At 45.6% G+C, this 25,273-nt stretch overlaps 1 protein-coding gene across 3 annotated transcripts in view; it reads left to right on the forward strand.

Moving 5' to 3' along the window:
• The window catches only part of LOC120914841, a 230,518-nt gene that overhangs the window by 135,942 nt on the left and 69,303 nt on the right, over positions 1–25,273 (forward strand). For all 3 annotated transcript variants that reach the window (XM_040325338.1, XM_040325337.1, XM_040325339.1), the window contains one exon: positions 19,002–19,107. In XM_040325338.1, coding sequence (XP_040181272.1) covers positions 19,002–19,107 — 106 coding nt within the window. The remainder of the gene's footprint in view (positions 1–19,001; positions 19,108–25,273) is intronic.

Genomic DNA, 25,273 nt, shown 5'->3' on the forward strand with positions numbered 1-25,273 from the left:
CCCTGTAATTTATCCCATTATGTGATATAAAATGTTCATGTTACCTTCTGTGTGTGCTAACCACGGTAATCATGGCTGCTGATTCATGATACCATGGTCAGTTTAAGTGCCTCCGTCATCCCGCTCTCTGCTCTCTGTTCTCCACTCTCCCCCTTCCTCCCTGCATGTCAGTTCTGAAGCCTGTGTGTGAGAGAGATCTCCTCCCCACCCCTCCCCTCCTGGGGCTATTACTGTAATCAAATAGTAATGTGTTAAAGTTACCTTCTCCTCTGGCATCCCCTCTGATTTAGGCAGATCTAAAGTACTGTGGCCCAGATTCTGAAAGGACTAACGATGGCGCAGCGCCATGTACGCCGTCGTAAATCCTAATCCGAGCCGTCGTATCTATGCGCCTGATTCTTAGAATCAGTTACGCATAGATATCCATTAGATCCGACAGGCGTAAGTCTATTACGCCGTCGGATCTTAACTGCATTTTTTTTTGACCGCTAGGTGGCGCTTCCGTCGAATTCCGCGTTGAGTATGCAAATTAGCTAGATACGCGAATTCCCGAACGTACGCGCGGCCGATGCAGTAAAGTTACGACGTTTACGTTAGGCTTTTCCCGGCGTATAGTTGCCCCTGCTATATGAGGCATAAGTGCGGCGTACCAATGTTAAGTATGGCCGTCGTTCCCGCGTCGAAATTTGAAAAAGTTACGTCGTTTGCGTAAGTCGTCTGTGAATGGGGCTGGACGTCATTTACGAAACCAATGACGTCCTTGCGGCGTACTTTGGAGCGTATTGGGAAATTCCACGGACGGCGCATGCGCCGTTCCGCAAAAATGTCAATCACGTCGGGTCACAGTAGTTTTACATAAAACACACCCCCCTGATCCAAATTTGAATTAGGCGGGCTTACGCCGGCCGATTTACGCTGCGCTGCCGCAACTTACGGAGCAAGTGCTTTGAGAATACAGCACTTGCACGTCTAAGTTGCGGAGGCGTAACGTAAAGCGGATACATTACACCCGCACAAAATTACGCCGCTGGACAAGAATCTGGGCCTGTGTGTCAATTTTTTTTTTAATTATATTCCTAAATACTTTCTTACATTTAATGTAGTGACTTAACAACCACTTTAAATTGTGTTTATGTAATATTAATTTTAGTGTATTTTTTTCCTAAAAATATAAAATATAAACATTTGTGTAAAGATCATTCACTATAAAATATTTCAACTGACACTATTTTATTCTACAGGGCCTCTGCTTTTAAACAAATATATAATGTTTGATTTTAAAATGTGTGCAAAAAAATACAAAAATTGCCCCAGTAGACAAGGTTGATTACATAATCATCTCCAATAATATAATGATAGACTAAAAAAGATATACACAAATAAAAAGTAAAAAATGATTGGTCAGCAATGATAAATATGGACAAGTACATCCATCTGTATAAAAAAAAAAATCAGTGTAGAAGAAAATATGCTGATTTACTTGTAGGACAGAATAATGTGTGATCTAGTTCACCATCCTGTGGTTAGTCATAGAAGTGCAGTGTGGAAGAAAGACGATCAGATAATAAATATTACTAAGTGCAGCAATAATACCAAGTTGGTAATGTGCTGAAAAATATGTATTGGTAAAAATAGCTATGGAAGCAAAAGATTAAACAATAAATTGATAAAGTATTTATTTGTTCTCTGTTCTAGTCAATGTATTCAATGCATGTATGCTTTCCTTGTAGTAAGGTTACACCTGTAGTGTATCAGTATGCTTACTGCATTGGACTGCCATACCTCACATCTGGATCTTCAATTCTCTATTTATAATAGACAAATGTTATAGCCTCAGGGACAGTTCCTCTGTTTAATGATCACTGCGCAGAGAGAAAAAAATCAATAATTGTATTAATAATACATCTATTGCTGCCTATGAAGTACCTCTCATGTTTGTACCTGACCACTCCTCTGCCCTCCACTGCCATACTTCAGATATACTGCAAATTAGGATTTAAAAACCTTAAAATGCTTTTTTTTATCACTGGAAATTGTAGGTGAATGTAGGCAGGCAAGTGTGCCTAAATTTACTTGCTCCTAATAAGTATTTATAAATGTAGTTAAAAAAAACAAGAAAAAAAAAACATAAATAAGTAAAACATGAAAATAGTAACTCACCCATAACTAAAAATACTTAGAATTAATATATTTTTTTTTTAACAAGAAAATAATAAAAAAAATGTAATCACTGTGAAAGGCCTCAGGTATTCACACAGCCATCAAGACTAACCACAGTATTGTGTGTAACATGTTTGTTTCCTGTGATTATCCGCTCCAACTAGTGGTCGTATTTCAGTATTTTGCTGATTTACGAATTTGAGGAAAATGCCACATTATGGCCACTCGATAGAACTGATGATCAAAGGAAGTAAACTAATTAAATTCATTACAGCAATTACGGTATTCATAAACAATGAACTGAGGTGCATTGGGTGTCAAGGAGAAATGCATTTACTGCAGGAGGGAGGGAAGAGTGGGATGAAGAGTGGGATGAAGTGTGCACAGGCACGGGAGTAGGGGGGCAGTGTGCGGGCATAATGCTGGGAGCGGGGGGAGTGCTGCAGGAATTGGATGTAATAGGGGGATGCTGGGAGGGGGGGGGCAGAATGCAGGTATGGGAGCAAGAACAGGTGCAGAAAGGAGTGTGGTTAAGGTGTGTAGCTAAGATTTGGGGAAATATGCATAGGTGAAGTGGGCAGGGTACAATTGCAGCATTGGAAGGAGGAGTGCAAGCATGGTGGATGGCAGTGTTGCCAACCTACCAGATTGAAATTTCCTGGCACGACACCCGAAATTTACTGGCGCAGCCACGTTTACTGGCATTTTAAAAAAGTTACTAAATTACATTTTTAGGTGCAAATTTCAGTATTTAGGCTACAAACAAGTACACTAGGCAAATAGCAATGTTATTTAAGGTAGACATTAAGGTAAAACAACATATTTTTGTTATTTTCGATATAATAAGGGCAAATTATTTAGTCACATCACCCCCTGCCTCCATCCCCCTCTGCCACCAACACCCAGGGATGGACTGGCCATTGGGACTACAGGGAGTTTCTTGGTGGGCCGATGGCTCAGTGGGCCGGCTTCAGTGACAGCGGCCCGCCACCCCCCTACGCTCCTCTGTCTCTCCCTTCCCGCAGCACTCGCCTCCTCTCCCTCCCCGCAGCGCTCACCTGGGGGGAACAAAGAAGCAGGGGGAGGACCAGAGGAGCAGGGGGGAGGGAACAGACAGTTGACTCAACAGCTATGGCCTGGGAGTTTCTCACTTCTCCCTGTCCCATAAGGGGGGGCACCGAACTGATTCTTTGCCACGGGTGAAATAATGTCTAACTTCCCCACTGGTACTGCCTATAAGAGTACCAGTACCAGCCGTTCTACTCTAATAAAGTAGAACGGCTAGTGAAGGGGGAGAGGGGGCTTGGGTGGCCGGGCGGGGGGTGCGGGAGTTGTCCGGCAGCCATGGGAGAGACCTGTCAAAGTGGGCCAGACTGGATTAAGTCCAGGGCCAAATTTTTGTCCCAGTCCAGCCCTGCCAACACCCCCTGCCTTCAACCCCCTCTGCGGTGCCACAATCTCCCCCAGGCCCCCTGCCTCCAATCACCCCCTGCCTCCATCGTCCCCTGCCCCTATCCCCTCTGTGGTGCCACCAACAACCCCTGTCTCCATCCCCCACCCTCTGCGGTGCCACCAACACGCCCTGCCTCCAATCACCCCCTGCCACTAACACCCCCTGCCTCCAATCTCCCCTTGCCTCCATCCCCCTCTGCGGTGCCACCGCAGCCACCATCACCCCCTGCCTCCAATCACCCCCTGCCTCCAATCTCCATGCGCAGTTCCAAGCCGAACCGATCTCGGCTATTTTTACTGGCACATTCCCGCAACCATGGACATTTACGAACGGGGGAAAAAAGTGCCCGTAAAAATACAGACAGTTGGCAACACTGGTGGATGGTAAGAGAAGGGGGGCTATAATTGTGGTGGGTACTAAGGCAAAGAGTGATTTTGACCTGTTAGATGCTGAGAAAAGTGGGGCACAATGGGTGGTGAGGGCAGTAGGTACAATAGGAACTAAAGATATCAAGGGGTGCAGCAAATTCTGGCTTTTTCTCTTTACATGTATCGGCAGATGAGCTGCGCGAGCACCCTTGTGATTAATCTGCCGCAGAAACCATTTGTTGGTTTACCTGGAGAAGCACAAGACTTTTGTTATGCCCTTTTGTGAGAGCTGATTAAATTTGATTTACTTGAAGTGGGCAAGGTTTCAAAATGCGAAGAAGCTAGTTTCAGGTCTTAAGCCTCGTACACACGCTCGGTTTACTCTGCAAGAACCAGCAAGAAAACTCCTGGCAGAGCTTTCTTGCCAAGTATACTGTGCGTGTGCATGAGGCTTTCAGGTTTCTCGTCAAGAAAACTGCCTAAAATCTCGACAAGAAAAATAGAGAACCTGCTCTCTATTTTCTCGTTGTGATTCTCGGCAGTGTTTTCCTGCCGAGAAACCCGAGAGTGTGTATACTTACCTGTCGCCGTGGAAATGACGCATGTGCAGTAGCTTCCTAGGCATAGGTAGGGTGCAGCAAGATGGCGACGACGGCATCGAATGTGATGAGCGCATTCTGGCCCGTGTGTACAGGGCTTTACTCGTGGTGCAGATAAAGTTCATCTCTACTGATGAAAGAAGAAGGGTTGCAAGTGTGGTCGTTGCTGAAAGAAGAGGGGTTACAGGCAGATTAGGTACAGAAGTAGGGATGCAGGTGTAGTGGGTGCTGCGAGAAAGGGGAGATTGTCAGCATGGTGGGTACTGAAAGACAGGAGAAGGGGTGCAGGTGCATTCAGTGATGAGAGAAGGGGGTGCAGGCCCAGTGGATTGAGCAGTTTATACTAAAAGAAGAGGGGGTTTATGGTGAGAGAATGGAGTGGTGTAAGAGGGGAGGGATTGCGAGAAGGAGGGCACATGTATTTTGGATGGTAAGTGGAGGACAGAGGGTGGGATGCAACCAGATTTCAGTGAGTTAGAGAAGGACATAGAGGGGAAGAGTAAATAATTTGTAATTTGTGACAAAACAGAAGTGTGTTTTTTTTTGTTTTTTTGTTTTTTATATATATTATTAAGGATGTGCTTTTAATTAGTATTTTATAACTTTCTGAAACAGAAGACCAGTAAGTGAACTTTTTATATCACAGCATTTATCCTTTAACAGCAGACATTTGCCCTGCAACCAATCGCTGCCAAGTGTAAAATCCTATTTTATTAATCCTGGGTAGCTGTGAACTGAGCAAAAAGCAATAATTTTTCACCTCCTGGCAAAACAATTCTCCAAGGACAAATAAATGTTATATGTGTCTAGATTAATGAAGTCAGATTTAATCAGTGCATTTCCCTCAGCAACAAGAGCATGACTTCTTCAATGGCAGAGAGATCTGCGGCTTCAGCGTCACTAAACAAATGAAGAAAAAGAGGTGTCTATAGACAGGTACGGGAACAAAGCATCTGTTAATTGCAGCATTGACAGCAACATAATCCAGTAGCAAGAAATTCCTTTCCCATATTATACGGCCTTGGAGACGTATCCCATCATCTAGAAATGTGTACTGTATGGGTTTTTTATTGTATCTTAGCTAACTTCAAATTGTTTAAGGAAAATGTATAGGATTCCACTGCTAATTAATAATTTTTTTTATTTTCTATCACCCATATTTTTGTTGATGTTACAGTTCACTAAACAAGTGTAAATATACAGTGGTGTGGGGAAAATAATTATTTGATCCCCTGCCCACTTGCCCACTTACAAAGAGACGAGGGGTCTATAATTTTTATTACAGGTGTATTTTAAATGATAGAGATAGAATATTAACCGCTTCCATACCGGGCACTTACGCACCTTCCTGCCCAAGCCAATTTTCAGCTTTCAGCACTGTCGCACTTTGAATGACAATTGCGCGGTCGTGCTACACTGTACCCAAACAATTTTTTTATCATTTTGTTCCCACAAATAGAGCTTTCTTTTGGTGGTATTTGATCATCTCTGCAGTTTTTATTTTTTGCGCTATAAACAAAAGAAGAGCGACAATTAAAAAAAAAACACAATATTTTTTACTTTTTTATTTAATAAATATCACAATTTTTTTTAAAAAAAAAAAATTTTTCCTCAGTTTAGGCCGATACATATTCTTCTACATATTTTTGGTAAAAAAAAAATCGCAATAATCATATATTGATTGGTTTGCGCAAAAGTTATAGCGTCTACAAAATAGGTGATAGATTTATGGCATTTTTATTTTATTAATTTTTTTACTAGTATTGGCAGCGATTTGCGATTTTTTTACTGTCACCGTGACATTGCGGCGAACACATTGGATATGTGTTCTAAGATGTGTTATAACTGTAGGGGGGAGGGGACTCTCAAGGGGAGGAGACCGATGTGTGTTCCTCTGTACTGGGAACACACATTGGTCTCCTCACCGCTGACAGGAGGTGGATCTGTGTGTTTACACACACAGATCCACACTCCTGCCGTGATTACCGACAATCGCGGGCACCCGGCGGCAATCGCGGCCGCCGGGCACCCGCGCCGGGTCACGAGCTTCGCCGCAGGCGCGCATGCACGCGCCCTAGATCGCCGGGAACGCAGGACGTCATATGACGTCAACCCGGATCGAGAAGGGGTCCCTGCCGCCGTCATTTCACAATGAGGCGGTAGGGAAGTGGTTAAACAAAAATCCATGAAAAAAAAACACATAAAACAAAAGCAATAAATTAAGTTGCAGTTCAGTGAGTAAAATAAGTATTTAATCCCAAAACATGACTTAGTACTTGGTGGAAAAACCCTGACTGGCCATCACAGAGGTAAGACGTTTCTTGTAGTTGGTGATAAGGTTTACACACAGATCAGGAGGGATTTTGATCCACTCTTCTTTACAGATCTTTTCAAAATCTTTAAGGTTTCTTGGCTCTCTTGGCAAATTGAAGTTTCAGCTCCCTCCATAAAATTTCTATAGGATTAAGGTCTGGAGACTGGCTAGGCCACTCCACGACCTTAATTTGCTTCTTCTTGAGCCACTACTTTGTTGTCTTGGCAGAATGTTTAGGGTCATTGTCATGCTGGAAGACCCATCCACGACCCATTGTGTTCTGGCTGAGGGACGAAAGTTCTCATCCAAGAACATGGCCCCGTTCTTTGGCCCCTTAATGCGACAGTCAGCCTGTACCTTTAGCAGAGAAACCGTCCCAAAGCATCATGTTTCCACCTCCAAGATTGACTGTAGGGATGGTGTTCTTAGGGTCATAGTCAGCAGTTTTCTTCCTCCAAACACGGTGAGTTAAGTAAATGCCAAAGAGCTGAATTTTAGTCTCATCTGACCACAGCACTTTCTCCCAATCCTTCTCTAAATCATTTAGATGTTCATTGGCATGACTGTACACTGTACTGTGCCTTCTTAGGCCTTGTACTCACGGCCAGACATGTCCGATGAAAACGGTCTGCAGACCGTTTCCATCGGACATGTCTGCCCGGGGACTGCCCGGGGACTTCTGTTCGATGGCCGTACACACCATCGAACAGAGGTCCGCGCGTAAACAATACGCGGGGCGTGTCCGCGGTGTCGCCGCGTCGATGACGCGGTGTCGCGGCGACGTGGGCGGCCTGCCTTTAAAAGGCTTCCACGCATGCGTCGAAGTCATTCGACGCATGCGAGGGATGGCGGGCGGCAGGACATGTACGGTAGGTCTGTACAGACGACCGTACATGTCCGGGCGGACAGGTTTCCAGCGGACTGTTTTAAAGCAAGTCCAGCAAACAGTTGTCCGCTGGAAACCTGTCCGATCCGCCCGAAAAAGGTCCGCTCGGGCCTACACACGGCCAAACATGTCTGCTGAAACTGGTCCGCGGACCAGTTTCAGCAGACATGTTTGGTCGTGAGTATGGGGCCTTAAGGGGGACTCGTCGTGTATGGAGGAAGAAAAAGGCTGACTATGACCCTAAGAGCACAATCCCTACAGTAAAGCACGGAGGTGGAAACATTATGCTGTGGGGCTGTTTCTCTGCTAAAGAAACTGACCGACTTTGCCGTATAAAGGGGAAAATTGATGGGGCCATGTATTGTAAACTCTTGGCTGAGAACCTTCTTCCCTCAGCCAGAACACTGAAGATGGGTCATGGATGAGTCTGCAGCATGACATTGAACACAAAACATACTGCCAAGTCAACTGAAATATTGAGTTGCCAAGTTACAGCCAAGAAACCTTATCCCCTTAGCCACGACCGTACACACATTTGCGTTCATGGCTTTCGTTGTTTAGAGCCGGCGGTTGGCTCTTTAGGGATAACAGCCGCTCAGTTACTATCTCAAATTAATGGGAGGGGACGTCCCCCCCTCCCACCGCCTTCCGCCGCTCTCTCCAGGCCTCCTGTCCCACCGGAAGACCCGATCCGCAATCCGGCACTTCCACTGGCTAGAGTAATGCCAGGTACACACGATCCGAAAATGCAAATCCCCCCTTGGCACAAATGGACAATAATGTGATTGTGGACACCGAATGGTTATAGGGGTCCACAATGATACCACACAACAATGAATGCAGTCAAATATCGTTACCTTGGTGTTGTTCACCTGCCACACAGCTGCTACAGAGTCCCACACAAGATATGGCTTAACCAGTGATAAGGTGTTTACTTGGGAAAAGAATAGATTATAGTTAGTAGTTAGTTATGCAAAGAACATTAATTACATACAGCTCTCTGCAATTGTCACTGGAATACAGCTGGTTCAGAATATCCCTGCAATCAGACCCAAATGACTTGATCTGAGTGAGAGTATGGGGGACAAATCTCTCAATGCAGTGACGTCAGTTAATCTTCTACTAGCCTCGTTGGTGCACGTATTTATTTGTATTCCAATAACAGGGTGGAAGAAAAGGCAAACACTTGATGCACACAATGTAGCAGTGAAGCTGAACGCTAATTTTCCCAAGGCGTTGTATCGCTCTCAGGAGGCAGTGTGTCCCTGCTTGCGGCGCTGCAGATGCCAGCAAGCACAAGTGAAATCTATGAAAGTCACACTCCTGCGAGTCAGTTAACTATGTTGATGGGCAAGTGCCTCAACGATCTATTTTCGGTTCTGTTAGCGAAATTGTCCGCAAGGATCCCTCTCAGGCTAGGCGATCCGTCCTCTCCAAGGGTAGGCCCAGGCTTCTCAGGCTTTTTTTTTTTAGTTTTTAGCACTGTCACTCTTTGAATGACAATTGCGCGGTCGTGCGACGTGGCTCCCAAACAAAATTGACGTCCTTTTTTTCCCACAAATAGAGCTTTCTTTTGGTGGTATTTTATCAACTCTGCAGTTTTTATTTTTTGCGCTATAAACAAAAATAGAGTGACAATTGTGGAAAAAAATAATAATTTTTTTACTTTTTGCTATAATAAATATCCAATAAAAAAAACACAGTTTAGGCCGATACGTATTCTTCTACATATCGCAATAAGCGTATAGTGATTGGTTTGCGCAAAATTTATAGCGCCTACAAAATAGGGGATAGAATTATGACATTTGTTTTTTTTATTATTATTATTTTTTTTTTACTAGTAATGGCGGCGATCTGCGATTTTTGTCAAGACTGTGATATTACGGCGGACACATCGGACACTTTTGACCAATTTTTGGACCATTCACATTTATATAGCGACCAGTGCTATAAATATGCACTGATTACTGTATAAATGTGACTGGCAGGGAAGGGGTTAACACTAGGGGGCAAGGAAGGGGTTAATGGGTACCCTGCATAGTGTTTCTAACTGTGGGGGAGGGGAGTGACTGGGGGAGGTGATCGATGGTTATCCCTATATACAAGAGGACACACCATCGGTCTCCTCTCCCTGACAGGACATGGATCTCTGTGTTTACACACAGAGATCCATGTCCCTGTCTCTGTGACTGCCGTATCGGCACCTGAGTGACGCGGTGGCCGTGTGCGCGCCCCCAGTGGCCGGAGGCCGTATATAGACGGCCTCCTGGCAATTATGCTCCACATTGCGGCCGCATATAGTCGTCTGGCCGGCGGGAAATGGTTAATGTCGCTCCGACTTCAGAAAAGGTTCCTGTACTACTAATCCGACTTCTAGGCAACTTGTAGGCAACTTGTACCCATTGAATTCAATGGAAGTCGCCTCAGAAGTCGGATCACTGTCTTAAAGAGGAGTTCCACCCAAATTTGGAACTTCCTCTTAACCCACTCCTCTCCCCCTTACATGCCACATTTGGCATGTCATTTTTTTGGGGGGGAGTGGGGGCTTCAGGAGGAGTGGGACTTCCTGTCCCACTTCCTCCTTCCGGGTAGACGATTAAGCCTAATCGCCTAGGCGATTAAGCTTAATTACCTACAGGAAGGGGCTGCTGTAGGCGATCGCCCAGGACACGTCACAGGTCCTCGGCGATCGCCTGTCCAATCAGTTGGCGCCTCGCCGGGCCGAGCCGCTCGCGCATGCGCAGTGGGTGCCAGGCCGTGAAGCCGAAAGCTGTCACGACCGGGTGCCCACACTGAGCATGAAGACGCCGGTCGGCGAGGGGGGGCGAGGAGCGGAGCCCCGTCCGGCGTGTCGCTGGAGCCGTGGAGCAGGTAAGTGTCGGTTTATTAAAAGCCAGCAGCTACACTTTTTGTAGCTGCTGACTTTTAATAAACTTACAAAATGGGTGGAAAACCCCTTTAACTGAAGCAACAATACAGGAAGATAACATACATTTCTCAGGCAAACCCCTCCCTCCCCCTCCCTCCCACAGAGCTGATTGTTGTTTGATTGGCCACTGGAAAGCCTCCTGTCCTGGAGGCGACTTGAAGTTGCCTTGTACTGTCCTGGAGGCAACTTGAAGTTGCCTGATGATTCATACTCAAGTCGTGTCCAAGTTGCCTCCCAAAGTCATGCTGGAAGTCGTGTTGCCCCTGTGTGAATGGGCTCTAAGGGTACTTACATGATATGATTGAGTTTAAATTGAGGCAAGATAAAAACAAACAGCATTGGTGATGCAAATTGGCTAAGGGGTCCACAAAGATGGGCGTGCAGAGACCCAGGGCCAGACACTGCAATGCATTCACAAGAGGCACCTGCTTGTGTGACTAGCAGCAAAAGGGTGTTGTTCAAACTGAAATTGGTAGAGAGGGGTACTTTGAATTAGTCCCATGTATTTTACTCACTGAACTGCAACTTAATTTATAGCATTTGTTTTATGTGTTTTTTCTCTGGATTTTGTTTTGATACTCTGTCTCTATCATTTAACCACTTCCCGACCTCCTCATGTACATATACGTCAGCAGAATGGCACAGACAGGCACATGTACGTACCTGTACGTCCTCTGCTAGACGTGGGTGGGGGGTCCGATCGGGACCCCCCCCCCGGTACATGCGGAGGTCGGGTCCGCTCGGGGAGCGATCCGGGACGACGGCGCGGCTATTTGTTTATAGCCGCTCCGTCGCGATCGCTCCCCGGACCTGATGAACGGGGAGAGCCGTGTGTAAACACGGCTTCCCCGTGCTTCACTGTGTCAGCGCATCGATCGCGTCATTCCCTTTATAGGGAAGACACGATCGATGACGTCATTCCTACAGCCACACCCCCCTACACTAGTAAACACACACAAAGTAAACCCTAACTCCTACAGCGCCCCCTGTGGTTAACTTCCAAACTGCAACTGTCATTTTCACAATAAACAATGCAATTTAAATGCATTTTTTGCTGTGAAAATGACAATTGTCCCAAAAATGTGTCAAAATTGTCCGAAGTGTCCGCCATAATGTCGCAGTCACGAAAAAAAATCGCTGATCGCCGCCATTACTAGTAAAAAAAATTAAAAAAATTAAAATGCAAAAAAACTATTCCCTATTTTGTAAACGCTATAAATTTTGCACAAACCAACCGATAAACGATTATTGCGATTTTTTTTTACCAAAAATAGGTAGAAGAATACGTATCAGCCTAAACTGAGGAAAAAAAAAATTTTATATATGTTTTTGGGGGATATTTATTACAGCAAAAAGTAAAAAATATTGATTTTTTTTTTAAATTGTCTCTCTATTTTTGTTTATAGCGCAAAAAATAAAAACCGCAGAGGTGATCAAATACCACCAAAAGAAAGCTCTATTTGTGGGGAAAAAAGGACGCCAATTTTGTTTGGGAGCCACGTCGCACGACCGCGCAATTGTCTGTTAAAGCGACGCAGTCCCGAACTGTAAAAACCCCTTGGGTCTTTAGCCAGCATATTGGTCCGGGGCTTAAGTGGTTAAATACACCTATGATGAAAATTGTAGACCTCATATTCTTTGTAAGTGGGCAAACTTACAACTTACAAAATCTGCAGCGGATCAAATACATATTTTCCCAGCTGAATGTAAAATCTGTGAAGCTATGCTAATTTTTATTTTATTGAATGAACAGCAGGATTTGTCAGTTAAAGTGGTAATAAACCATTATAAAGCAATTATTTAGCATCCTTCACATTTTTAGGAAGTGATGGCTGTATTTTTTCTTTTTTAGGCTTTCTTTCTTCTATTTTAATTTGGTGATCCTGTCAGTAAGTCTGTTGTTTTTCAAAAGAACAAGCTCTCTTGCAGTTACAGGGATGAGACAAACTATTTAAAACTGTCAGGGGTGCTTACAGTGATGCTCTTATTTATGTGAAACCTTTATCCCGATTCCCCAACAAAAATTGTTTTAACAGCTTAAAATGTATTTTAAAGTGGAGGTTCACCCGAAAAGTAAATTTTTAAGATTAGATTGATGCTCATTTTGTCAAGGGGAATCGGGTAGTTTTTTTTAAATCGAAGCAGTACTTACCGTTTTAGAGAGCGATCTTCTCCGCCGCTTCCGGGTATGGGCTGCGGGACTGGGCGTTCCTATTTGATTGACAGGCTTCCGACAGGCTTCTGACGGTCACATACATCGCGTCACGATTTTCCGAAAGTAGCCGAACGTCGGTGCGCAGGCGCCGTATAGAGCCGCACCGACATTCGACTTCTTTCAGCTACTCGTGACGCGATGTATGCGACCGTCGGAAGCCTGTCGGAAGCCTGTCAATCAAATAGGAACGCCTAGTCCCGAAGACCATACCCGGAAGCGGCTGAGAAGATCGCTCTCTAAAACGGTAAGTACTGCTCGGATTTTAAAAAAACTACCCGATTCCCCTTGACAAAATGAGCATCAATCTATTCTTAAAAAAAAAATTTCGGGTGAACTCCCGCTTTAAGTAGTTCCTGTCAGTGGTGTCATCTACCTGTTTGTGCTGTTTAGGGGAACTGTAAAAATCTCAAGAACTGATGGACAAAAATACTAATCCTTTGGCAGGTAAAATAATCTCACTCATAGCACCTCAATACACCCTTCTAATGCCCCTGCATTTCAAGCACCACAACATTAAGTATTGACCATGTAATATGAACTTAAAGCGGATGTTCCACCCCAAAAAAATATTAAAAGCCAGCAGCTACAAATACTGCAGCTGCTGACTTTTAATATAAGGACACTTACCTGTCCTGGAGTCCAGCGCCGTCCGCAGCAGAGCACAAGCGATCGCTCGTCACCCTGCTGCTCCCCCCGCCATCCACGCTGAGGGAACCAGGAAGTGAAGCGCTGCGGCTTCACTGCCCGGTTCCCTACGGCGCATGCGCGAGTCGCGCCGCGGCCGCCGATTGGCTCCCGCTGTGTGCTGGGAGCCGAGTGTTCCCAGCACACAACGGGGGGGGGCGAAGGGATATGACGGAATGCCCGTCTTTTGCCCGTGAATGCCGGGCCGGAAGTCGGTGCAAATACCTGTCTTTAGACAGGTATCTGCACCCCCCTCCCCCCTGAAAGGTGTCAAATGTGACACCGGAGGGGGGGAGGGTTCCGATCAGCGGGACTTCACTTTAGGGTGGAGAACCGATTTCATTTCTGTATGCACCTTTTTGTACATTCTGGTACATTAGGCAGCCTGTTCAAATGAATGGGCTGTCTTTACACAAAACACACAGTATCGAACACTGTGTGATACTGTAAGGCCCCTTTCAGACGGACGGCTGTTTTGCCGCAGTTAAAAGCACTACAAATGTTTTGTGAAATTCAAGGCTCCAGGCACTGCGATTAGCTGCATTTGCACATTGCGATTACATGCGTTTACGTGCGTTTAACTGCGGCTGCGTTTAGCTGCGGTATTCATTTCCATAGCAACCATTTTTATTTTTTTTGTTTTTGTTTGGGTCCCTTGAATTCTAAAATGCTGCTATCCGCAGTTGACAAAAAAGACTGCGATTACCTGCGGTTAAGTGCATATTGCTGCGCTACATCGCACCTGGACGCATTCAATTCTATTTTTTCTATTCTCACCAAACCGCATGTAACCTAATCGTGCGTAAACGCTGTGTGTGAATGGGGCCATAGGAAAACATTGTGTGCTTTTAGCTGCGGTAGAAAAATAGAAAATCCGCAGCTAAAAGCACCATTCTATCCGTCCGTCTGAAAGGGGCCTTAATTGTAAGTTAACATTTAGTAACCTTTTATAAAAGTCCCCCTGTGCAATTCCCCATTCTATAAATAGCTCAACTGCTGCGACTAGAGAAGGGGAATAGCAGGAGCAGCATTTTAAAATGAGGACTATTTATGGGATGAGGAATTGCATAGGGTTTTTGTAAAAAGTAACACAACCTGCATTAGGACCTCTACAGGCTGAATGTGTACAATACTATCCAACAATCCAAAAATGTATAAATCAAAAAAAAACTTTCGTGCTTCACCTCAATGGAAAAAACTGCTTTATATAAGCGTAATATTAAAACAGTTACCATGGTAAGGTAAAATCATTGCCCAATATCCTCTTTCAGGACCGATCCTAGGCAGGGTGCACAGGGTGCTTTGCAACCAGGCGCCTGCAGAGGTGGGGTGTTCTCCCCTCCCTCCTTCTCTCCTTGTTTGTGTCTGTCCAGAACTAGTGTTCTGAGCATAGGTGTCTGTCTGTCCAGAACTGGTGTGTGAGCATTGGGCAGCCCGTCCAGCCTGGCAGTGCTCGGAGGAGGGGCCCCTCCTCTTCCTGAGGGACATGAGGGTTCTAGTTTTCAGTGGCTGCTGAGTGCTGATGTGCAGGAATGAGTTCCTCACACTGGGAGTCTTGGCTCCCACACTGTCTCCATGAACTTCTATCTCAGGCTGCACAGAGAGAGAACTGAGGTGAGTCACAGTATTCAGTGTGCTGGGGGATTGCATCCCCAGCATCCCTTTACGTGTCCTCTGGGATACCCCTGCTCTAGATGTTTTATGGTATGATGGATTGCATAGGATACACAGCCCCTGCCCATTCCTGCGCCTCAGTAGTCCATCTACAGATGTGATGTATAATGAGATGTACCAAGAACCCTTTCACGCTGACAGTGCGGGGGCGTCGGCGGTAAAGCGCCGCTAGTTTTAGCGGGCTTTACCGTAATTTTAGAGGCACATTTAACCCCCCACTATCGGCCAAATAAAGGGTTCAAGGGCGCCAGTGCCGAAGTGCTTTGCAGGCACTGCCCATTAATTTCAATGGGCAGGGGTGCATTAGGAGCGGTGTATACACACCGCTTCTAAAGCGCCTCAAAGAATCTACTTTTTTTTTTACGTCCTGCCAGCGTACCGCCACAGTGTGAAAGCACTCGGGCTCTCACACTGGGATTGCAGATGAGGCTTTTTTCAGGCGCTATTTTTAACGCTAAAGCGCCCGAAAATGCCAGTGTGAAAGGTGTCTAATGGACCATCTCCTGTACTATGTCTGCAGTGTCTGATCGTCTCCTGTACTATGTCTGCGGTCTCTGGCCATCTCCTATATAATATCTGCAGTCTCTGACCATCTCCTGTACTACGTCTGCAGTCTCTGACCGTCTCCTGTATTATGTCCGCAGTGTCTGACCATCTCCTTTCCTATGTCTGCTGTCTCTGACCATCTTTTGTATCATGTCTGCGGTCTCTGACCATCTCTTGTATCATGTCTGTAGTATGTCTGGGGGCTCTTTCTAACAGACTCTCTAACAGAAGCCCTCTCTGTGTCCATCAGAGAGGCCCCCCTCCAGGTCCCAATAAAGTACTTTGCTTCTCTTCCTGTATTTTGTTTATTGTTAAGAGATCATGTAAAGATCCCAGGTTAATGAAGACTGTGGGGGAGCATCTCTGTAGTTGAGTCATTGCCATAGAAACATGTGTAAAAGGGAGGAGTTAGCAAAATTACCACGCCCATGTGGGGGCGCCAGAAATATTTCTGCACCAACGCGCCTGTGACACTAGGATCAGCCCTGTCCTCTTTAATGGGACACCAATAATATTTTTCTTAATTTAAGCAGCGTCCCAGAACTGTAACCCCTAAATTACACCACCTCCCACCCTAACACGGGCACTTCCCAACACAGCAGCTTGCCTCAACATTCAGCTTGGGGATGTGAGATCAGAACCCCCAGCTTTACCTCTGTCTGTCCTTGGTTCCCCACTATCCTAAGCTGCATGCTGATTGTAGAGCCATACTTTCCTGCAGCCATTGTTACCAGAGAGGATGATAGACTGTGAGGCCCCGTACACACGGCCGAGGAACTCGACGTGCCAAGCACGTCGAGTTCCTCGTCGAGTTCTGGGATGAAGCCGCCGAGGAGCTCGGCGGGCCGCCTTCTCTCATAGAACAACGAGAAAATAGAGAACATGTTCTCTATTTTCTCGTCGAGCTCCTCGGCGGCTCCATCGAGCCAAAACTGTACAGACGACAGAGTTTCTCGGCAGAATCCGGGTTTTGACCGAGTTTCTCTGTGAATTCTGCCGAGAAACTCTGTCGTGTGTACGGGGCCTTAAACCCATCTTCTCATTGCCCTCCAAACCCTGACAACACTGAGCAACCTGTCAGGGCTCAATAAGTTGGAGACGCACAGAAAATTTTCAAGCTGAATTCCAGGTATGGTTTGTATTGCATATAGTTATATTGGTCCATAGTGGTACCAGAGAATAACTGAAGTAGTCGCCGCCACTATAGTGATCACAGTGATGGGTCTCTCACTTGGCATGGCTGTCATTTAGGGAACGGTTAGCATTTTTCTCAATGGATGCAATATATGTTGTGTTACTGGATAAGGTGAAACAATCTCTTCCTCTCTCGCTCTCTCTCAGCACCCAATGCACCTGCACTCCTCTTATTTTGGTACCCATCACACCTGCAAAAACCTTTTCTTACCACTTTTCTTTTCTTTGCATCATTTCTTCTCCCACCAGCTACTGCACCGGCACCCCCTTCTTTTACCAAATACTGCCCCTGCATCTCCTCTCACCACCTAGCGCATATGAACTCCACCTCTCTCACCACCCAGTGTACCTGAAACTTCCCTTACTTTAACACCTGCACCCATAGGTGTGCGCAGTCTATTGCATTAGGGTGTGCACCCCAAAGTTCAAACACACACTACTGATCACTCACGATGTTTATTCAGAAAGGGAAGGGGATGGTCAATTACATATTTACCGGCCCCTTAAAACATCCTTGCAGGTGGGAGAGGAGGGAAGCTGGTAGCACTGCAGGGGGGAAGGAGGGAGCCAGGGAAGTAGGGGGAATCTGTGCTGTAATGGGTTATTAGGGTGTGCCTGGGCACACCCTGTGTGCATGCCTATGCCTATGCCTGCACCTCCCTTTCTCTCACCACCTATGCGCCTGCACTCCCCTTCTCTAATCACTGAATGCACCTGCACCCCTTTCCCCGTCAATCAGAACCTCCCATGCTTGCAACCTCTTCTTTCACTCAGCATATACCACACCTGCAACCCCCCCCCCTTCTCTCAACACCAACTGCACCTGCAGCTCCCTTCCCCTGTTGCACCTACCATCCTCCTTTTTTCACCACCCATTGCGTCTGCAGCCCTTCTTCTCTCAGCACCCATTGTGCAGGCAGCCCTCATTCTTTTAGCACCCATCGTGCCTAAAGCTCCATTTCTCTCAGCACCCATTGTACCTGCAGTGCTACCATTCTCACCATCCACCACACCTGCACTCCACCTTCCCTCACCATCCACTTTGTCTGCCCTCCTCCCTCTACCACTTAATTTGTACTCTCAACACTTCACCTGTGCATTTCCCCCCAGTGCTTCCATTCCTGCATTTAGCCTCGCCAGCTCTCACCAGTGCACCATAACAGCCCCCATACTCACATCCAACGCCTGCAGCCCCCTTATCCCCTACCATCATGGCTGTACTCTGTCCCCCTGCGCATCATCGCATACTGTACCCCCAACACCAACAAACCTGCAGGTCCTTCACTCTCCAACTTACCCCAATCCTACACTCTACCTCTGCATTGTCAGCACTGCACTAGCAGAACCCCCTTCACCCACCAAGCCCGCACCTCTCTGCTCTTATCACACCTGTACCCTCCCTTACACAACCATTCTTGCACCCCCTCTGCCACCCATTTACTGCACTCTTATAACCACTTTCACTCAATACCTCACACCCCTGCTGTGACCCCACGCCTGGAGAAAGCATGGTCCCCTTGACATCCAGTGCCCGGCCCCTCACCATCACCCATCTTTTCTGCTCTGAACTCCCCTCTCTCCCATGCTCTCAGAGCCCCAACCTTGCCTGTTCTGAAAGAGGCACATTAGCAAACAGTTGAACAACCTAAGCATTTATAGAATGTAGTATAAGCTCAGTAAAAAGGCATTGGCTGCATCCATAGTGTGTAATAAAATAGGAGTTTTTCTTCCTTTTAAAAGCTTCTTATGCTTTCAAACATGTACTGTGTTGCAAGCAAACTAAAGACGTCAATTACATTTATGATGATTTTTTTTATTTACCAAGATGCATTCAAGACAACATATATTACCCTGAGACGACTGTGTGCAGCAGGACATGAATAGAAATGTCTTATTTATGAAATTGGCTAAATAAAAAGCTGTGATTAGAGAAACTAGATGGAAATACAGAATGTCTGACACAAGTGCCCTTATTTCAGCTGCTGCAGCAAATTCCAACAGACGGAGATGAGATGATAACATTTCAGGCATACTGCAGTGCTGTGTCATGGCTGGCAAAGGCCCCTCAAGAAAGCAAACTCCGAGGTAAGCACATGCTGATATCTTGTGGCTTGGATCTGTACCTTCCAGCTAGCTTACTTATAGATAATGATGGACCATAGACTTAAAAAAAAATAAGATCATTTATAGCAATTAGTTATGGGGAATCTAACCAGGTTTCATTCGCCAGGGGTTCTACAAATCTTGTTTGAAATTCCGCATCCCCATTGAAGTCCAAAATAGGGGAAAACAAGGGCCAGATTCAGGTAGAATCGCGGCGGCGTAACGTATCGTAGATACGTTACACCGCAGCAATTTTTCATCGCAAATGCCTGATTCACCAAGCACTTGCGTGAAAAATTACACCGGCGGCCTCCGGCATAAGCCCGCGTAATTTAAAGGGGCGTGTGCCATTTAAATGAGGCGCGCTCCCACGCCGGACCTACTGCGCATGCTCCGTTTCGAAATTCCCGCCTTGCTTTGCGCGAACTGACGTCATTTTTTCGATCGGCGACGTGCGTAGCGTACTTCCGTATTCCCGGACGTCTTACGCAAACGACGTGAAATTTTTTAATTTGACGCGGGAACGACGGCCATACTTTATACAGCACATACGTGTGCTGTGTAAAGTTAAGGCACCAAAAACGACGACTAACTTTGCGACGGGAAACTAGACTAGCGGCGACGTAGCAAACGTGAAAATCCGTCGTGGATCGCCGTAACTCCTAATTTGCATACCCGACGCTGGTTTACGACGCAAACTCCCCCCAGCGGCGGCCGCGGTACTGCATCCTAAGATCCGACAGTGTAAAACAATTACACCTGTTGGATCTTAGGGATATCTATGCGTAACTGGTTCTATGAATCAGTCGCATAGATACTCTGAGGCCGTGTACACACGGGCAAACATGTACGATGAAACCGGTCAGCCGGACCATTTTCACCGTACATGTCTGCCCGGGGCTTTCTGTACGATGGCTGTACTAACCATCGTACAGAAATCCGCGCGTAAACAATACGTGGGGGGGGGGCCGCGGTGTCGCCGTGACGTGGGCGGGCCTGCCAGTTAAATGCTTCCACGCATGCGTCAAAGTCATTCGACGCATGCGAGGGATGGCGGGCGCTCGGACATGTACGGTAGGTCTGTACAGACGACCGAACATGTCCGAGCGGGCAGGATTCCAGCGGACTGTTTTAAAACAAGTCCAGGAATATTTGCCCGGTGGGCAAATGTTTGCTGGAATCCTGCACGCTCGGGCCTACACACGACCGAACATGTCTGCTGCAACTGGCCTGCGGACCAATTTTAAGCAGACATGTTTGGTCGTGTGTATGGGGCCTTAGAGATACGACGGAGTATCTGAGATACTCCATCGTATCTCAGCTGTGAATCTGGCCCCTTGTTATTAATATCTGGCCAGTTTGAGGCCTAATAGGAAAACTACTTCTGAGGCCCGGTACACACGAGCAAACATGTACGGTGAAAGCGGTCCGTCGGACCGTTTTCACCGTACATGCCTGCCAGAGGGCTTCTGTACGATGGTTGTACTAACCATCGTACAGAAGTCCGCGCGTAAACAATACACGGGGCGTGTCCGCGTCGTCGCCGCGACGATGACGCGGCGATGACGCGGAGACGTGGGCGGGCCTGCCATTTAAAGGCTTCCACGCATGCGTCGAAGTCATTCGACGCATGCGAGGGACGGCGGGCTCTCGGACATGTACGGTAGGTCTGTACTGACGACCGTACATGTCCGAGCGGGCAGGATTCCAGCTGACGGTTTTAAAACACGTCCAGGAATATTTGCCCGCTGGGAAAAGGCCCGGCGGGCAAATGTTTGCTGGAATTCGGCCCGCTCGTGCCTACACACGACCAAACATGTATGCTGAAACTGGCCCGCGGACCAGTTTCAGCATACATGTTTGGTCGTGTGTACGGGGCCTAAAAGACATAGGAAGCTGGGCACTGTTATGAGGGACATTTACAAAGCCCAATTTAAAATAAAAAATACAATATAGTGGGGAGAGATTCATTTCATGCAGTTTTAAAGGCAACAATGAATATGCAAAAATCCTTAAACCACTTCAGCTCCAGAACATTTACCCCCCTCATGACTAGGCAATTTTTTGATTTGTGGCACTACGTTAGTTTAACTGAAAATTGCGCGGTCATGTAGCGCTGTACCCAAATAAAATGTATGTCCCTTTTCCCCACAAATAGAGCTTTCTTTCGGTGATATTTCACCTCACCACTGAGTTTTTTTTATAAACAAAAAAAGTCAGATCAATTTGAAAAACATTTTTGTTTTTGAAAAAAAAACATGATTTTGAAAAAAAACTCAGTGGGGCAGATCCACAAAAGAATAACGCCGGCGTATCTATTCATACGTAATTTTAAAGTTCCCGCGTCGTATCTTTGTTTTGTATCCACAAAACAAGATACGACGGCATCTGGGATCGATCCGACAGGTGTACGTCTTAGTACGCCGTCGGATCTTAGGTGCATTTTTTCCGCCGGCCGCTAGGTGGCGTTTCCGTCTAATTCCGCGTCGAGTATGCAAATTAGCTAGTTACGGCGATCCACGAACGTACGTCCGGCCGGCGCATTTTTTTACGTCGTTTGTGTTCGGCTTTTTCCGGCATATAGTTACCCCTGCTATTATGAGGCGTACTTAATGTTAAGTATGGCCGTCGTTCCCGCGTCGGATTTTGAATTTTTTACGTTGTTTGCGTAAGTCGTTCGCGAATAGGGATTTGCGTAAAATGACGTCACCGTCGGAAGCATTGGCTTGTTCCGGTTTAATTTCGAGCATGCGCACTGGGATACCCCCACGGACGGCGCATGCGCCATTCAAAAAACTTATTTACATAAAACACGCCCCATCACAGCCATTTTAATTCCGCGCCCTTACGCCACCAAAGATACACTATGCCGCCGTAACTTACGGCGCAAATTCTTCGGGGATTCAAAAAAATAAGTTACGGCGGTGTAGTGTATCTTAGATACGCTACGCCCGGCGGAGAGAAGCGCCGATCTACGTGGATCTGCCCCAATATTGTTTACGTTCTGCTATAAAACATATCCAATAAAAAAAATGTAAAAATCAAATCTCTTCATAAATTTAGGTCAATATGTATTCTACTACATTTTTTTAGTAAAAAAAAAAAACAATAAGCGTATATTGATTGATTTGCGCTAAAGTTATAACCTCTACAAATCATGGTATATACATGGGGATACCTTAGTGCTGTAAACTGGTGTTGTGGAACGGTACAATTTTCATGTATAGTCTTAGCGAAAGCATACACTGTCTGGCAGCACATATTTGGCTGTGGAATAGATTTTTTACTTTTACAATTAACTTGGATTACATGCAGCAGCGGCATCCCAATTTATTTAAAGGGGTTGTAAAGGTAAAAATGTTTTAACCTATAATTGATCTCTGTTATACACAGATATCGAAAAATGTTATCGCTTCCATTAAAATGTTTTAATTACCTGTGAAAATAGTAGGTGTTTATCGTCTTCCTGCTTTCCTCTATCATTTCTATGCTGTATTTCCGGGTTTGCGGCGCGCGTGCATTACATCGACGTCACGGCAACCACAGAACTACATTTCCCATTATGCTTAGCGGCATCGCGCATGTGCATTGACGTTTTTTCTTAATCTCGCCTAACGAGAAAGAGCAACATTCTCGTCCACACGCCGCACCCTAGTAAACGCCCATTCCTGCCTCCCCAGCCTACGCAGCACCAACTTAAAATTCAAATGGTAATGTGAACAAATTTATATTGTTTTTCTACTTTGACTCTGAAGGCAGCAAGGGGGTGGAGTTAAGGCGCGGCAGTAACACTTAGTGCAAAAGAAAACCAATGCACGGGAGGCGGAGCTACAGTGTCGTAGACACACCCACTTATCCCCCGCCTCCGTGCCTGTGAAACTTACACAGCATGTTCACGCAGGGCTGTATTCCAAGGGAGGGGCGAGCACAATCACTTTCCACCAGGCATAACGGCTCGGATGCTGGTGGAAAGCTCAAGGAAGAGAAACAGGAAATTACTTTTTTAAAGAAGGATTAATGACATTTTCAGGGGAAATCGAAGGAACAGGTAAGTAAAATAGCAAGCTATTTAGCCATTAAAAAATGTACCTGAAAAGCATGGGGCACCAGTGGCGGACCTGCCAATTCTGGTGTTCAATGGAAAATGCCAATCGAGCTCCACAGTGTCCATCAGTGAGCACAGAGCACATTAGACCCTCAGGCCACCTCCATGAAGTCTGTTTCTGATTGTTTGGTCAGAGACATTCACACCAGTGGCCTGCTGGAGGTCATTTTGTAAGGCTCTGGCAGTGCTCATCCTGTTCCTCCTTGCACAAAGAAGCAGATACCGGTCCTGCTGATGGGTTAAGGACCTTCTACGGCTCTGCTCAGCTCTCCTAGAATAACTGCCTGTCTCCTGGAATCTCCTCCATGCTCTTGAGACTGTGCTGGGAGACACGGCAAACCTTCTGGCAATGACACGTATTGATGTGCCATCCTGGAGGATTTGGACTGCCTGTGCAACCTTTATAGGGTTCAAGTATCGCCTCGTGCTACCAGTAGTGACACTGACCCTAGCCAAATGCAAAACTAGTGAAAAACAGTCAGAAAAGATGAGTAGGGAAAAAAAAATCAGACACCTCCACCTGAAAAAACATTCCTGCACCTGTTGTTAATTTCAATTAACAGCAAAGCAGCTGAAACTGATTAACAACCTCCTCTGTATACACCCCTCTCCATCTGCTACTTAAATGACCAAATCAATATTCCAGGAGTTCTGATTCAAAAATGTTCCTTTAATTTTTTTAACAGTGTATATTGATTATAGAAGTTTTAAAGGGAGGTCATAGTTCCACTCAAATTCTAGTCCCACACCCCACCATATACATATCATTTTTGATTTTGATGATTGTTTTATTTTTATTTTTTATTCTGCAACATGGTAAAAATGTAAAAAAAAAAAGAAAAAAGTTGTGTTTACTGTACTACTTACCTTTTCTCCAGTGCTGTGCTTACAGACACATCTGTGATCCAGTGCTGGTCCTCTTCTGAGCTGAATGATGTCCAAGGGGAATAACTTTAGATATTTCAGAGAGAAAATTGTTTTAGCCTTAGCACCCAATCAGCTTCTTCTTGTTGAAAGCTAGTCCAAGTAATTTTGTTTGCAATGCTATTCAGAAAAACAGGGCCAAGAGTTATTGCTTCAAACTAATTTTCATGTCCCCTTACCTAGTATATTCTGCTTTTGGTTTGACAAAAAAAATATATATTTTATTTCTTTATTATGTTAAAGAGAAAATTGAGTACTGTCCGTGATACTTTTTTTATTTGCACTAACATAGAATTTTTCATGGACGAGCTTTCGGGAGTTTAATATGTTAAGAAATACATTTCAAATATGTTTGACTAGTTTTTTTCAGGCAGAAATATCACAAATTTATATTTTGTATTGTCATTTGCAGTCAATTGGTGGTGCTTTAGGCTCATTTTTAAATTGGTTATCTATCTATTCTTAGGCCTCGTACACACGACCAGTTTCCTCGGCAGAATTCAGCTTCCGACCGAGTTTCTGGCTGAATTCTGCCGAGGAAACTGGTCGTGTGTACACTTTCGGCCGAGGAAGCCGACGAGGAGCTCGGCGAGGAAATAGAGAACATGTTCTCTATTTCCTCGTTGTTCTATGGGAGCTCTCGTCCCGCCGAGCTCCTCGGCGGCTTCAGTGCTGAACTGGCCGAGGAACTCGATGTGTTTGGCACGTCGAGTTCCTCGGCCGTGTGTACGAGGCTTCAGCTGCTCTGTGGAATCATCAAACCTTTGCTTTGCTGAGCTCATTAACCAAGTTTTAAAATTACCTGAGAACAGCATATCATCTGTCTACAGTATTTATCATAATATCTATGTCAATGATGTATTTAATCCATAATGCCTCATACACACGATCAGTTTTTCCGTCAGGAAAACCACGTTTTTTTTTTCAGCAGGAAACGGTTGAAATTTGTCTTGCATACACACGGTCACACTAATCTTGTCTAAAATTCCGAATGTCAAGAATGCGTTGACATACAACACGTACGACTAGCCGAGATCAATGAAGTTCAATAGGCAATTCGGTTCTTCTGCTTGATTCTGAGCATGCACATTTTTTTCATGTCGTAATTGCATACAGACC

The sequence above is a fragment of the Rana temporaria genome, chromosome 1 (genome assembly GCF_905171775.1).
Source record: "Rana temporaria chromosome 1, aRanTem1.1, whole genome shotgun sequence".
NCBI lineage: Eukaryota > Metazoa > Chordata > Amphibia > Anura > Ranidae > Rana > Rana temporaria.